The sequence below is a fragment of the Typopeltis vanoorti genome, chromosome 18 (genome assembly GCF_054136105.1).
Source record: "Typopeltis vanoorti isolate ZY-2024b chromosome 18, IOZ_Tvanoo_1.0, whole genome shotgun sequence".
NCBI lineage: Eukaryota > Metazoa > Arthropoda > Arachnida > Uropygi > Thelyphonidae > Typopeltis > Typopeltis vanoorti.
Window position 1 is genome coordinate 265,522 of NC_143566.1, and position 15,423 is coordinate 280,944.

Below are 15,423 nucleotides of genomic sequence, written 5' to 3' on the forward strand. Positions count from 1 at the left end.
TGAATTTAAGACCCCCATTAGCCCCAACCCTACCTTGATGCCTTATATTAACTGTCCCACTGAGATTTGTTGTCCTTATTTGCTCTGGTATATTATATTCATTCTTACATTCAACTGCCTCCATAAGGACTGTATCTCTACTCCCCCCCCCCCTTAACGAATCTAGTTTCCCTGAATTTGCACATCCACTACATTCAGCAACACTTTCTCAAGTCTTCTTACACCGTAACCATTCAAATGCAAGCCATCCATCTTATATAGATCCTTTCGCCCATCAAACTCACTCCACACATCCACAAATTCCACACCACTCGTCATACATAACTCACGCATAAAGTCATTTGCAATTATAGCCCTCCTTTTAAACATTTCACTGTCATACCGTGGCAAAAGACTAATCATTCTAACTCTCTCACTCTTTTCTTTTGCTACCTTCATCATTTATGCCTGGTTACACTGGCTCTACTATTCAATAATTTAAATGACGAATTTATTATTTTAAAATCATACATCGTTTAGTTACTTGATACAAAATAATAATGAATATTTATGAATCATATAACTTATTACACAATGAGTCTTATGACACCATGGAGGTCAGGAATAATAATAATAATAATAACAACAAAAATATCTAACGCCGTTTTATTCCCGTATTATAATAAATATTATCTACCCACGATAAGTCTGCTGGCTCCATGGAGGTCTATGGTTAATAATAATATTAATAATAATAATAATTTTAGTATAGTGTTCTCTCTGTAATTGGCTGTTTTCTTAAGACGTCATGTATTTTTATTTTTCGGAAGAAAAGTGCGTAAGAGTTTACTCCAGCTGTAATTCGTGTTGTTTGGCGTGTAGATCTAGGAAATAAGGAAAAGGAATTTATGAACGAACTGGATGATAATGTAGTGTTTTCAAAAATAAATTTCTGATTTACATTGAAACTGAAATAGATGATGCTGTGACCTTCCGTCTACTGCCGGAAATGCATGTGTAGGTGGAACTACGATAGCCTGGGATAACATTTAGTAATAGTGTTGATAATGTGTCTTAACTGTGCTACTTTTGATTTTGTTTAAAGTCCATCTCAAGATGTTAAAGAGGGTACATTCACATATAAAGACTCGGAAACCAGCGTTTTTAGATGTCGGCTTAACATCTGTAAGTTGGAACTTAAGCTATTTTTGAATGATTGAAACTTTTATTATTATTTGAATAAAATGAGCCGTGTGAATATACTGCATTTATATTTAATCACGATATATATCCGACAGTATGGTTCTTATATCTGATTCAACAGCTGGTAACCGATAAAGTTATTTGACTAATATCCACCCATAAGTATTATTCGCACCTGATTTGACATATACAGATCGTTGAAATTCTTCCCTTTTTCAGGTAGTTTCACTCCTGGTGTGGTTCATCGCGCACGCAGTTCGTAAAATGAACATATAAATATTGGAATTCCGATTACTTCGTCAAACGTAAGTTAAAAGTCACGGTATCTGTGAGCAGACGGTTTCTAAAACGATCGCGTTTTGTAATCATGGGTACAGTAACAAAAAACAAACATGCTAACAAACGAACAAACCTATAGTTTATTTTCAATAAAAAGTATAGTGTTGTAATTTTCAGAAAAAAAAATTCACACACACATACACACTCGCACAAAGGGCAAGGTCTAGATTTCCTGCTACTAGGCAGCATAACTCATTCTGCTTTAAATCGGAAGAAATTACATAAGTCAAAACCTTTCATATAGTAACGATTAGCGTTTTCTCCACAGTACTATCATATTGTCATACACAATCGGCAATTATACTTAAAAAAAACAGTCACTTCTCTTCCGCTCATGGTGGGTTGAGTTCCTCAACGACGAATTTTTTGCCATTTTTTTCTGTTTACTGTCTTTTTATGAAGTTTATTATTGAGTTTAAGTGGGTGTTTTCTTAAATGTTATCAATCCATTTCTTTCTTGGTCTTCTTCTGCTGGACTGTCCTTCAATTCTGCCATTTAATAATATGTTTAGTAGTCTTTCTTGGTTCATTCTTAAAACGTATACAAACAGCTTATTTGGCCCCTTTTTATGCTGTAATTATTGGTTCTTTAAAGTTAAGTTCTTCTATGACTTTTTCGTTTGTTTTTCTTTCTGTCCAGTTTGTTTTATTGATGTTTCTTAGGCATTTCATTTCAAAAGCATTGAGTTTATCCATTTCTTTTTTCTTAAGATCCAGCATTCTGAGCCATAGAGTACCGTGGGAATTATCATTATTTTACATATCTTTAATTTCAGTTCTTTGCTTAATCTTTTATTCTTCCATATTTTTTGTAGTCTGCCCATTGTTATCCATCCATTATTGATTCTCTCAATCCATTAGTGGCTTAAAAAAAAAAGTACAGTTATTAAATTCAGCACTTAGTATGAATGTGTCGATTCACTGATGATCTAGTCAACATTCAAAGGGTAGTGTATGGCACTGAGTGAATGGGAGTAGAAACATCATAGTTAGAGATGAAACTGTACCTTTTGAGTCACTAAAGGGTAATAAATACTGATCTTCAGCCTGTTTGGAGGGAAAATAGCATCTTGAGTTGGAATATTCAATGAGCAAGCACTGAAGATGTTTTCACTGATTCGATTTTAAATCTCATGTTGGAAATTTTAATGTTATGGTCAGTTATGACTTCTCACTCCTCTTCACCAATATACCCTTGAAATGATACCTTAATACTTTAATAAAAAAAAAAAATCTCCATTAATCTACTATTCATGCAGATTACTTCTCTTGGAAAAACAAATTATGTAGAGTACTGCAATGCATTCATACTACCACCAATTTTTCTTTAGAGCCTTGAAAAGGACGTCCTTGACATAGTCCCACTTAAGCTTTCTGTCAGAAGATGTATTAATATATTTTTGATTTGTCTTCATGGCCCAGATACATTTCTCTTTCACAATGGTCAACATCCAAGAATCTGTTTCACTATTGAAAAAATAAATAAACAATTGTCCAGCCTTTCTAGACAGCTTAATAATATGTCTTCTACATGGTAACCCTTTCTTCTTTTAGAGTATGCAGAAAACCTGTTCATACCAGCAGATTCAAAAACTCTCATTTAAATGTAGAAAACTAACCATGTCTGTCATTGGCATTCATCCCTTCTGATCCATTGCAAAAGCTGTTGGGCATAACTTTTGTTCATCTCTGCTTCCACCTCTTTCTCACTCAAGTAGTAATATTGCCTAAAGAGAATGCCAACTGCTTATTAATATTCATCCACTCTATGCAGAGGATGAAAGCAGCAAGAGTGCAAAATAGCTTTAATACATAAATTAGGCTCCATGACAGGTAGCAAGTTATAGACTAATCCGTATCTCGAGTGGAAAGTAAGGTATTGGAGAAGTCAGTCAAAGGGCAGAAACAGTTGGATGGGAATGTGATGCTCCATGGAGCAGGGACTGCTTCACAGTTTTATGAAATTAGTGCATGTCTTAGTAATTACTACTTTTGTAATAAACAGACTTGATTGCACTCAAAAAGAATTCTAATCCTTGAGTTTGTATGAAGTATCTTCACACCTTGGGATACTTGCATACAGTGGCTCTTGTTTCATATACGCTGCATACTCTATGGGAGGAGTTATACTTGAGGAAGTAGGGGAGACAAGAGATCTGGGGTTGATGATTGATAGAAACCTGAAATTTAGGGGACATATTGCAAAGGTGTTGAAGGTAATACAGAGGATTGCTGCAATAATGAGAAGGACACTGACTTGCAGAGATAAAAGAGTTATCATTCTGTTGTATAAGTCTCTGATCAGACCACACTTAAGATTATTGTTCTCAGATTTGGTCTCCAGGATTTGAAGGGGATAAATTAACTGTGGAAAGGGTACAAAGACAGATAACAAAGATGGGTTCAGAACTGCACAATGTTAGTTATGAGGATCGGCTGAGGGAATGTGAACTGCAGAGTTTGGTGGTTGGAAAAAGGAGGGGTGATATGATTGAGACTTTTATGCTGTTGAGAGGTGGTTACAGGGTTGACACTGGGGAGTTCTTTCGCTTGGTTGAACAGCAGGAAGGAGTGATGACAAGAGGCCATCCCTGGAAGTTATGAAAGGAAACTGTGAGCAAGAGGTGGGGGGGAGGAGTGGTTTCTTTGCATGGAGGGTGGTTGAACCAAGGAATGCATTGCCTGATAGTGGTGACAGTGAGAACGGTCAAGGAGTGATATGATGGACTTTGTGTTTCCCAAGAGGGACCTCCCATGATGAGGAGGTCCCAATATTTCCTTAAGGATAAACTTTGTTTTTCCTTAAGGAAAAAACAAAGTTTATCCTAGGAAGGACCTCCCGTGATGAGTCTTTTGACTCCATGGAGGCCTGAATAATAATATCAGTTGTCTAAATATTGCATAATGCACAGCACACTTCCTTCAAAGGTATATATTGCTATACTATGAGAGTTTAGTTGGATAAAGAGAATGGCTACACAGTGATACTGTTTCCCTTGCTAAGGTATTTGATAAGATATCTTATAACTCTGTTACATAAGCTGGTCAAATTGGGATGGATGGCTAATGGATAGACATAAAGAAGTAGTATATGAAGAAGTTGAATCCAGAAGAAGGCTGGTCAGTAGCAATGTGCCATAGGATCAGAATGTGGGTTGCTGCTATTTAATTTGTAAATTAATTATAATTAATTTACGAATTCATTTAAGAGAAATATACATTTATTTGCTTATGTAAAACAGAATAGAGCAATTGTTAATCAAAAAGATAATGATCTTGTAGAATGAATTAGACTTGCTATATGGGCATATGATAATGGTTACCAGTTTAGGAAGAAAAGATTATATCACTTAGTTCTGCACATTGAGAATTGCAGGAAATTCAGTCATTTGGTGGTGATTGCAGGGATGGGTTTGAAGTGTAGACCATTTTAAGGAAGTAGCTCATCACTTTATCTGGATATATCACATTGACAAGCAGGGAAATTATTATAAAGCTTGAAATGGCCACATCTAGATGACATCTACTTATCTTGGTTCTGTGATGAGAAAGTGATGGAGATGTGGCCAGTGGATGACAAAGATAATAGTGATATATCTGTGAAATATTCCTCTGAAAATAATTGAATATTTATGCGTCATAGTCTTGTTTATAAATGGGAATGAGAGGGTATGATAGAAATGTAAGTTATTAAAAAAATTGTATAGGATTAATTAATGCACAGGAAATATTTTCCTAGAAAGTGTGTAAGAGTATGGTTGTACTCAGCATGAGGATTAGTTTTTTGCTTGGAGAGTGGTGAATGAGAGAAATGGATGGCAAGAGTTTGTGTTGGTGAATATTCAAAGATAAGTTATATTATTACGTGAATAATGGTTAGTTGATGCCTCCTGTTAGACTTCATGGAGATGTTTATTAACATAATTTAAGTACAGGAATAGTTGATTACCCTTGATCGATTCTGAAATTTCACTTATTTGGTAGGTATACATCATCAAATTCCTGACATCTATCCTCAGTGGGGTGTACAGGATATGATAGTACTACATGAAATACTTATATCATTACTAACTTCCTCTCTACAATTTTCCTCCAAATCAATCTGTTATTACCTGTCAAGACTCCAACATTATCAGATTATCTTATATTTCTGTTTTCTAAGGCACTTTTTACTTTATCAATCTACCTATAGCTTGGTCTTCCTCTGGGTCCTGTCAGCCTAGTAGGGAACACTTGTTTTGCTAATCTTTCCTTTCCCATTCTGTTTAAGTTACCATACCACCTGAGATTAACTCTACCAACACATTCCTAGATGTTTGTGAGTGTCTGTGAAAATACTAGTGGTGATAGTGGGCAGCTGATGGCGTTGGTGTAGATGATAATGGTATTTGCGGTTCATTGTAGTTGGTGGATTGAATGGCGGAGACAGAGTTGTACAGTAGATGCCCTCCCTCGATGAGTCTTTGGACTCCTTGGATGTGTCAAATAATAATAATTACTCCATACATCAAGGATATCTTTTTCTCCAGTTTTCATGTCACCTTTATTCTGGAGCTTTTTCAACAGCCTCCAGAATAGCTTGCCACATTCTTGATATTTATTTTCTGTGTTTTTACCAAGTCTTCCCGTGACTTGTTTAGCTAGTTTTACACAGTGTTTAGCTTTCTTACATTTGTCTCTGTATTCTCTAAGAGCACAAGCTGACTTATTTACTAGGAACTTTTGATATGCTTTCTTCTTTTCCTTCACTGCCTCTTTAACTTCCTGTGTCTGCTATGGACCATAATGGTATTTTTCTATCCTTGCAGACAACCTCTCCACATGCCTCTCTGGCTGAATCAATCAATGTTTTCTTCGGGATTTGCCACTGAATCTTCATGGTTTGGTTTCTGTTCTCAAACTCTTTCATTTTTTCTTGAATACTGTTTATGTATTTTAGTCTACAGTTCACATCTGTGAGCTGCTCAACTTTTATTCGCTTTAAAACTTTCTCGCATGTTCTTCTTTTCCATATGAAATTCAGTTTTATCCTGCTCAGGACTAAATGGTGATCACTTCCAATTTCAAATCTTCTGTACACTCTAGTGTCCTGCACCTGTGAGAAAACATCCTTATCAACAATGACATAGCCAATGAGACTTTTCTTATTCCTTGCCTCTTCTCTCCATGTGAATTTGTGCAACATTTTTATGTTGGAACATCATGTTAGGAATAAACAGTCCATGTTCTAAGCAGCAATCCAACAGATATTTGCCATTATTATTAGCTTTGCTATACAGCATATATACTTTTCTTTAATATATCACAATATGTAATGGTATATATACTTCAATAACAGGGGTGCGCCAGTAGTGTCTGGCACCTGTGTGCAAAACTTTAGTTGGTACCCCTATACCCAGTAGCATGCCAGTAGTGTCCGGCATCTGTGTGCAAAACTTTAGTTAGTGATCCCTCCCCCTCCAATAAAAAAATCACTTTAAAAAAAGTTTTTTTAAAAGTATTTCCTCCTCTTTGGTGCCTGTGTGCGTCGCACATATGGCTGGCACAACTGTGTTTAATAATTACTTTGCAGTAATTATTAATAATACTGTAAGCATGAGCACTTAAGAATAATTCAGAAATATAAGATTTCTCTTGTTTTTTGAGCTAGCAGGATTGATAAGTCATTGGAACAAGCTAAAAATATGCAAACCCATTTTTGTCTGAAACAGGAAGGAATTGAAACAGAGGGGTGACATTTTTCTTGGAATTAGTACCAGTTACAATATTTTTAATATAATATTATTGTTGTCGGATCTCGACAGTCTAAAGACTCATTGTGGAAGGTTCCACTATTACTTATATAGCTTGTCATACATTTCATGCATTCCTAAAGTGCATTCACTTCCTCTTCATTAGCCACACTCTCAGCTTTGTATTCCAAATACTTGCCATTCTCAGGTAATGTATTCTAATAACTTACCACTCACCAAGCAAGAAACCTACTCATCCCACTCACACCATCTTTATTATAACTTTTAGGAAATGCAGCATGTTGTTCTCCAAATCTTTCCTCCCATTTTATGAAAAAACCTCATCCACACTGTATATCTTATTCATAATCCCCCCCCCCCAACCTCTTCCTATCCACTAGGTTGCAAATTACACTCCTTCAGTTTGTTTTCATGTTTGACATTCCAGAGACCATAAACCACCTTAGAGATTTATCTCTGGACCCTTTCCAATCTCTCCTCATCCTTTTCAACACCAGGTGATTCCATATGCAGCCTCATCAAAGCATTATACAGTGATACTGAATTAGTTATTTATTATTATTATTATTATATAGCAGGGTTTTTTCTCCCAGAAACTCAGATTTTTCATCCCGCATACAGACAAATCAGCCCTTCAGAACACATGCAATTTACAGACAGAAAATACTTGTGGATAGCGCTGATGTAGTTGATTGGTAGTAGTGGTTTGGTAGTGGTGGAGATGGAGAGTTGTACAGTAGATGTCCTCCCGTGATGAGTCTTTGGACTCCTTGGAGGTGTCACGAATAATAATAATAATACTTATTATTTTTTTTGTAAACTGAATTTCAGAAATAATCATCAAGGTTAGTTATATTTACTTGCCATCTTTACAAAGTTAGCAAAAATTGTGTAAATACACAGTAATATGCAGAAAAATGGTGGGCAGTGGATAGCGCTGATGTAGTTGATTGGTAGTAGAGGTTTGGTAGTGGTGGAGATGGAGAGTTGTACAGTAGGTGTCCTCCCGCAATGAGTCTTTGGACTCCTTGGAGGTGTCATGAATAGTAATAATAATACTTATTATTTTTTTTGTAAACTGAATTTCAGAAATAATCATCAAGGTTAGTTATATTTACTTGCCATCTTTACAAGGTTAGCAAAAATTGTGTAAATACACAGTAATATGCAGAAGAATATTGTTCTGTATAAACCATATTCTTGTTACTCATAGCCAAAGGTAGGAAAATTTTGATAAGAATTTAAAGTCAAATGGGGAATGAAGTTGTCTGTACCTAATAAGAATTGTTTTAAGTGATGCAGCCAGTACAGATGTTTGGATTTGAACACCAGAAACAGTAATCCAGTTGAGAAAATGAAGCATGGAAGTTGTATAGATAGCCTGTCCAGCATTGCTATGATATCTAGAGAGAGACTTACCTCCTTGATGCCAAGGTATATAGAGCCTTCTCTTTGCGAGTTTCAATTAGGTATTCATTGACAAATTTTTCTATAAGAAAAATTGAGCAAATCATGCTAGAGCTAAATCTTTCACATTAAAATTCCTTTAGTATCCCATAATGCAGTGCACATGATTTCTGCATTACTGTTTCAAATTTGTTAACTTCTTGGTCTGGATCCTGCTGATGAGACCTCAGTAAAGTTCAAAACTGGTCTGGATAGTGGCCCTTCCCTTAATGCATAGCATTATGCATATCTAAGGATATGTGCATTGCATTATGGGATATTAAGGCAATTGATGTAAAGTCATTAGCCTCTTTATACAATAGTAGTTTTTTAAGTAGTCCAGTCATGAAGTGACTTCACTCACAAACCTTGTTTGTTTATACTTGGATAAAGGATGAAACCAAAAATATAATTTCTTGGCATCTGTAATTTATAGTATAACCAAGTGAAAAAACTTTCAACATCTATCTGTAATCCAGAGTATTTTAGTTATAAGGTGTGACACCTTTTGACTAGTTGTATATGACATATGACTTCTGCATTATTTCAACCTTGTTATCACTTCTAGGTCTGGCTCCCACTGATGAGACCTCAATAAAAGTTGAACCCGATCTGGGTAGTGGTCTGTTCCTTAATGCAATACATGTCCGTAAGGATATGTGCTTTGCATTATGGGATACTAAGGCAATTTATGTGAAGGCATTAGCCTCTATATACATGTAGTCCAGTCATAAAATGGCATCACGTGCAAGCCAACAAAGGTTGGTTGATTTGTAGAGCCTTTGCTACTAATGGCTCACTCAAAAAGTTAAGCAAGTTTGAGTGCAGTTAGTGGTTGGAAGGATCACTCATTCGATGCTGTTGGCACACGTTCCCTTGATGAGTCTCTGGACTTTCTGGAGGTGTCCAGAGACTCATCAACTTAAACCAAGGATATAATGCTTTGGCATCTGTAGCTTATAGTATACCCAAGTGAAAAAAACTTTAAAAAAAAAATACACCAGCTGTCATTCCTTTTTTTATTATTATTATTACCCCAAGACCTCATGGAATCAAAGACTCATCTGGGAGGTCATTTTATCACACACACAGCTCATCATACAGTGTCTTAAACACACTCATTTAGACATTGCATCTACTAGATAGTTTTTGAAAATCCCTCAAGCTGCATTGATCTCTTTTCCAGCTAACTCCTCATTCCTTGTTACACACGCAAGCTGTCTTCTGAGCTCTTCATAATTACTTCCCTTGTAGTTCCACATATACCCTTTTCTCACAGAGGTCCTCACACTGCTGACAACCACCCAGGTAATCACCTCATGATCACTCTCACCAATTGGTGGATGATTTGACACCTCATTTATAATTACATGCTCTGATGAGATGACCAAATCCAAGACCCTCAATCCTCGCGTGCCCTCTGTTACATACTGTCTGAGGTAGTTATCCCTCAAAAACTCAAACTCATTTTCTTTACTACCAGTTGCTATCTCATCATTCCAGTCTATATTGCCATAATTAACATTGCCCATAATGATCACCCCTTTTCTTATTTGTTTGGCTAATTTGATTATATATTTCGTTATCACCGCCATCCACATTACCTGGTCTATAACAACATCCAACCAAGTATTTTATTCCATTGACCTCTATCTCACACCATACTGCCTCAAAACCACTGGCACTATTTCCCTCTTGCATCTTTACTTTGTATGGACATAACTCTTTCTTTATCATCAATAGCACTCCCCTCCCTTTTTACCTCTTCTATCCTCACGAAACACATCATACCCTTCCATCTCTATTCCTGTCAAGATGTTGTCCTCTTCCAACCATGTCTCACTTATTCCGACAATGTTTGGGTGAACAGATGCAATTAATGTAACCATTTCATCTGCCTTGTTTCTTATACTTCTAGCATTTGTATACAAACAGAACAGATCGTTTCTGGATCTACAGCTAGTGCCACTGATTCCACCCACTCGATGTAATTTCTCCATGCTCGACTGGGGCTATTTCCCTTTCTGCTTATTCATTTTAAAACCCTTTTCAATTCCAACTGTTTCCTCTTGATCCTAGGTTATTCCTTTCCTCTATACATGCTGTCACCTTTCTCACGCTGTGTATCCCTGTTCACCCTGAGCCTCCCCGTTTCCCTGCTCCTCTTGCATGCCCATTTCTCTCATTTTCAATACTCATACCACTCACTTCCTCATTCATAACCACCTCTTCAATCTCTCCTGTCTTACTCTCCTGCTCTTCCACATCACTTCCCGCTTGATCTGATTCATTCTCTCTCACTCTACCTTCCAGCAGCAGTCTCTCCAAGCGACTCACACAATAACTACTCAAATGCAGTCCATCGCTCTCATACAGTTCACTTCTTCCTTCAAACTCATTCCACACATTAACAAACTGTACTTCCATCTCCTCACACATTTCAGCCAGCATATCATTCATAATCCTTGCTCTCCGCCTCATCTCACCACAGTCATACCTAGGCAACACGCTGACCACCCTTCCTGTCACAGCTAGTTCCACTGATACCACCCACTATTCTCTTTTATCCTTTCAAGCAGTTTCCTGATATCCATTCTGACACTCTCTTTGTCCTCTGTCAAATCATTCGTGCCAATCAAACCAATCACTCCTTTGCTTGCTCGCTCTTCATATCCAATGCCTCAATCACTCTACTCATTTTACCGCCTGGAAAACATACCTTATGCATCCTGTTAACTCTTTCGTGCCATCATGATCTGTTTTAATATTTTTTACCCGAATTTTCTAAATATCATTCCGCATCAATTTCATCTCTTTCCTCATCCAATCCAATTCAACTTCCGAATCTCATGTTACATTCTCTCTATCATTCAATCTTTCTAATTTTCTAACTCTCGACCCCCTCTTCTCACTTTCACTCTCATTCATCCTTCTGTGCTTCCATATTTTCGGTCCAACATGCATCCAACTTTCGCTATCATTCATTCTTTCGGTTCCTGCATTATGGCGTTTCCAGTTTCATTTGTTCTCTCAATTTCGTTTCCTTCTGCCACTCTCGCCTCACTTTCTTCCTTTTTAACATCCATTATGGTTTTTATATCACTCATTTTCTTTTTTACTGATTTTTTAACATTCTTTCGCCTCTCTTTCACACCATCCTTCTTTTTCCTATGTGCACTCATTTTCCCTATGACATTTTCGCTACTAACACTTCCTATCATCAATTTCATGTTTGCATTCCTCGTTCAGGTCACACGCACCCTCCTTCCATCCGCCCTAAACATCCACAAATCATTTATGTAATCGAAAGAATAGATATAGCATACCTCATACTTAACAAAACGACTGAAGTCTAAATTAAAATCATGGAATGACAAAGCCGCCGCCATGTTTTCTGCCAGTAGTACTGCTCTAAGGTCTAATAATAACGAATTTGTAATTAAGTTTAGGCAAATGAAAATCCCCCACACTAATAATATTGCCAGAGCACAACTTTTACAGCAGCTCTTACTCGAACAGATACTCGTATATACTTAATTATTCCAAGAATACTTATCTCAATCCAGAGCTCTTTTTACGCACATCCGCCACGCTTCACTCACGAGTGCCCTCTCTTTTCTTGAACTCATTCACACTACTGCATCTACCAGATCCATTAGCAGTCTATTCTAATCATATGCCACTTTGAGAGGAAAATCACGCTCTTACCTTTCTTGTTGGCATTCATTCTCAGCTTTCAAGGATGCACCCTCCATAAAATGAAAAATTGCATGTATTAATATCCTGTATGAACTCTTCTAGAAGTGTGTGTGTCTCAATCACATCATCCCTCTTTCTCCTGTTTGCTAGTGCCTGCAGACCACAAATTCTCAATCAGTCTTCATACTCTGTGTTCCGTAATCCTGATATAATTTCTAAATCACTCCTTTGCATCCCTACACTATCAGAATCACCCCATACCTGCATACAACAGTGAGGTTTTGTAAACAGGGAAAAATTACTTCTTATCTTTACACATCAAGATTCATTTCAGCATTGCAATTATCCTGTGAGTTGTTTTTGCAGTATTTGCTGTATGACCCTTCAACTTAGACTTGTACTGAAACTCCAAGGTCCCTAGCCTGATCAATTGTTTCTATCATAATCCTGCCAATATAATGACCTTGGATATCTAATCACACCAAAGTGCATGACTTTTATTTACTGTCATTGAGCTAACAGCCATTTTCACATGCCCACAAGTCCAGCCTATTGAAATCATCCTGCAAATATTGCATATTAGTTGTATTACTGATTATTCTGCTTATCTTTCAATCATCAGCAAATAGCTGCTGTCTCCTGTCAAATCCTTCCCAATGTCATTAATGTAGAAATTGAATAACAGTTGATCCTTGTGGTACACCACTGGTTACTTTAAATCTTGTAGACTTGCATCCCCATATACCACTTTTGATATTTCAGTCAGCTATCCTTTCATCTAGACTAATAATTTATAATTCAATCCATATTCTCCAATTTATGCAGTAGTCTTCCCTGTCAAAAGCCTTAGCAAAATCCAAAAGAATCATATATATATATATATATATATATATATATATATCCATTAGTATATCCATTCCTATTGTCTTAACTCAATGGTAACATTATTATAGAATGTGAAACAAGTTGCTCAAACATGAATTTTTTTTTATTAACTCATGCTGTACATGGGCAAAGTATAGACTTTTTCAGACCATTTCCGTATGCAAGCTCTAACCAAATTTTCTTCATCACCAATGCAGAGATACTCATAGGATGATAGTTGGATACATTAGTCTTTGTTCCACCCTTGTGCAATGAGATTACCATACTTTCTTTCCACTCCTGTGGATAGAATGTATGGTAATCTTTCCCTCTTCTGAGACTGAAAGTATAAAGTTTGGTCAAAGGAATAGCCAGCTGAACACTTTTTAAGCATCCAATTGATGTGGCATTAGTTTCTGTTTTCAAATTGTTATTCAGTTTGTGTAAATTTCAGCAAATGCTGATATTTCTAGTCTAGATTTGCTGCATTTTGTAGTGACATGGTCACATTGGATAGATATGACTCTTACCAAGATTATGCATCTATGGTCTTGGTAATAAAAAGGGTTCAGGAATAAAATGGAGTTAGTGATTAGAGATGCACCATATATTTGGTTTTACTTTAGTATTCGGCAAGCTGATACAGAAAAATTCTTGTTACATATGCATAACAAATGTACGAAATTTGGAAGAGCAATTCCATATCTTGGGCCAATTTGTACAAACATTTGTTGCATTTTATATTAGTATTATCTGAGGACTTGTTGCAGGCTACTCAAACTATCCATGCAATCTATTATACCTCTCCTTGAACTCATTTGCAGACAATGTTCTCACAACTGATTCTGGCAAATTATTCCATTCATTCATGAGAAAATTCATCCATGAGAAAAATCCAGGCCTCACATCCTTATTAACCACACTTCTACTCAAGAGAGATGACCTCTTGTTCTACTTCCTCCTTTAGCCAAGTGCTGAAACATTTTCCCCTGCATCAATCCTATAAAATTCTTTAAGTAGCATAAATATTTCTATCATATCTCCTTTTTTCACCTATCAACATACTTTGCAATCCACATAGCTTCAATCTATCCTTATAGGGTGCATTCCACAGACCATTCACCATCGTGGCACTCATTTTTGAATCCTCTCCATCACTTCCTCATCCCAAAGAGACCAGACCTGAGCACAGTAATCCAGATGTAGATATATCCAAGTCTTATAAAGAGGAATAATAACTACCTTATCTCTACTTGTTAGTGTGTTCCTCAATAGCCAAATAAACTTAAGAGCTATATTGGCAACCTTAACAATATGTCCTCTAAACTTCAGCTCTCTTACTACCACCATCTACTACCATTCCCAAATTCCTAGCATCATCTATTTCCTGGAGTACTGTTCCATCATTGTGGTACACAGCTTGCAATCAATTTATCCCAAAATGCATAACTTAATATAAAGTTATGCATTTTGATTAAATCTCCACATTAAACTGATACCCATTATCTTTTCCTATACTGACAGCCTGTTTAAGTCATCCTGCAAGTTCTCTCGCATCACTTGATTTGCTATTTCTCTATCGAATGTGGGGTATGAGGACAGATTGAGAGAATGTAAATTGCAAAGCCTTGTGAATAGGAGGAGGGATATGATTGAGACTTATAAGTTGGCAAAGGATTGCTACCGGGTTGATGTCGAAGAAATTTTTCGTAGAATGGGAGGGATAGTAGAGCCAGGGGGGATATGCCTGGAAGCTGTATAAAGAGGGTGTGAGCAGAGGAATAAGGGGAAGGTTCTTTACATGGAGAGTGGAATGCATTTCCTGAGTGTTTTGCGAATGTAGACACGTTGAATCAGTTTAAGGCATGGCTGGATGAGCTTTACGTGATAGTGTGTATCTCCCACGATGAGTCTGACTCCATGGAGGTCAGATGTTAATAATTTTGCATCATTGGCAAGTAACTCAAGATTTCCTTTCGGATTGTTTCCGATATCATTTATATAAAAACGAAACAGTAGTGATCCTAACAGCACAGAACCTTCCATCACATTACTAGTCACCTCCTTACTCCTGGATTTTGCTACTTCATATATCACTTTTTATATCTGTCGATCAGCCACCCTTATCCTCATAACCAGT

At 36.7% G+C, this 15,423-nt stretch overlaps 1 protein-coding gene across 1 annotated transcript in view; it reads left to right on the forward strand.

The window, feature by feature from the left end:
* Positions 1–1,037: 1,037 nt before the first annotated feature.
* The window catches only part of LOC150096455 (uncharacterized), a 154,182-nt gene continuing 139,796 nt past the window's right edge, over positions 1,038–15,423 (forward strand). The window contains exon 1 of the mRNA XM_090408615.1: positions 1,038–1,164. Coding sequence (XP_090264741.1) covers positions 1,096–1,164 — 69 coding nt within the window. The 5' untranslated portion in view covers positions 1,038–1,095. The remainder of the gene's footprint in view (positions 1,165–15,423) is intronic.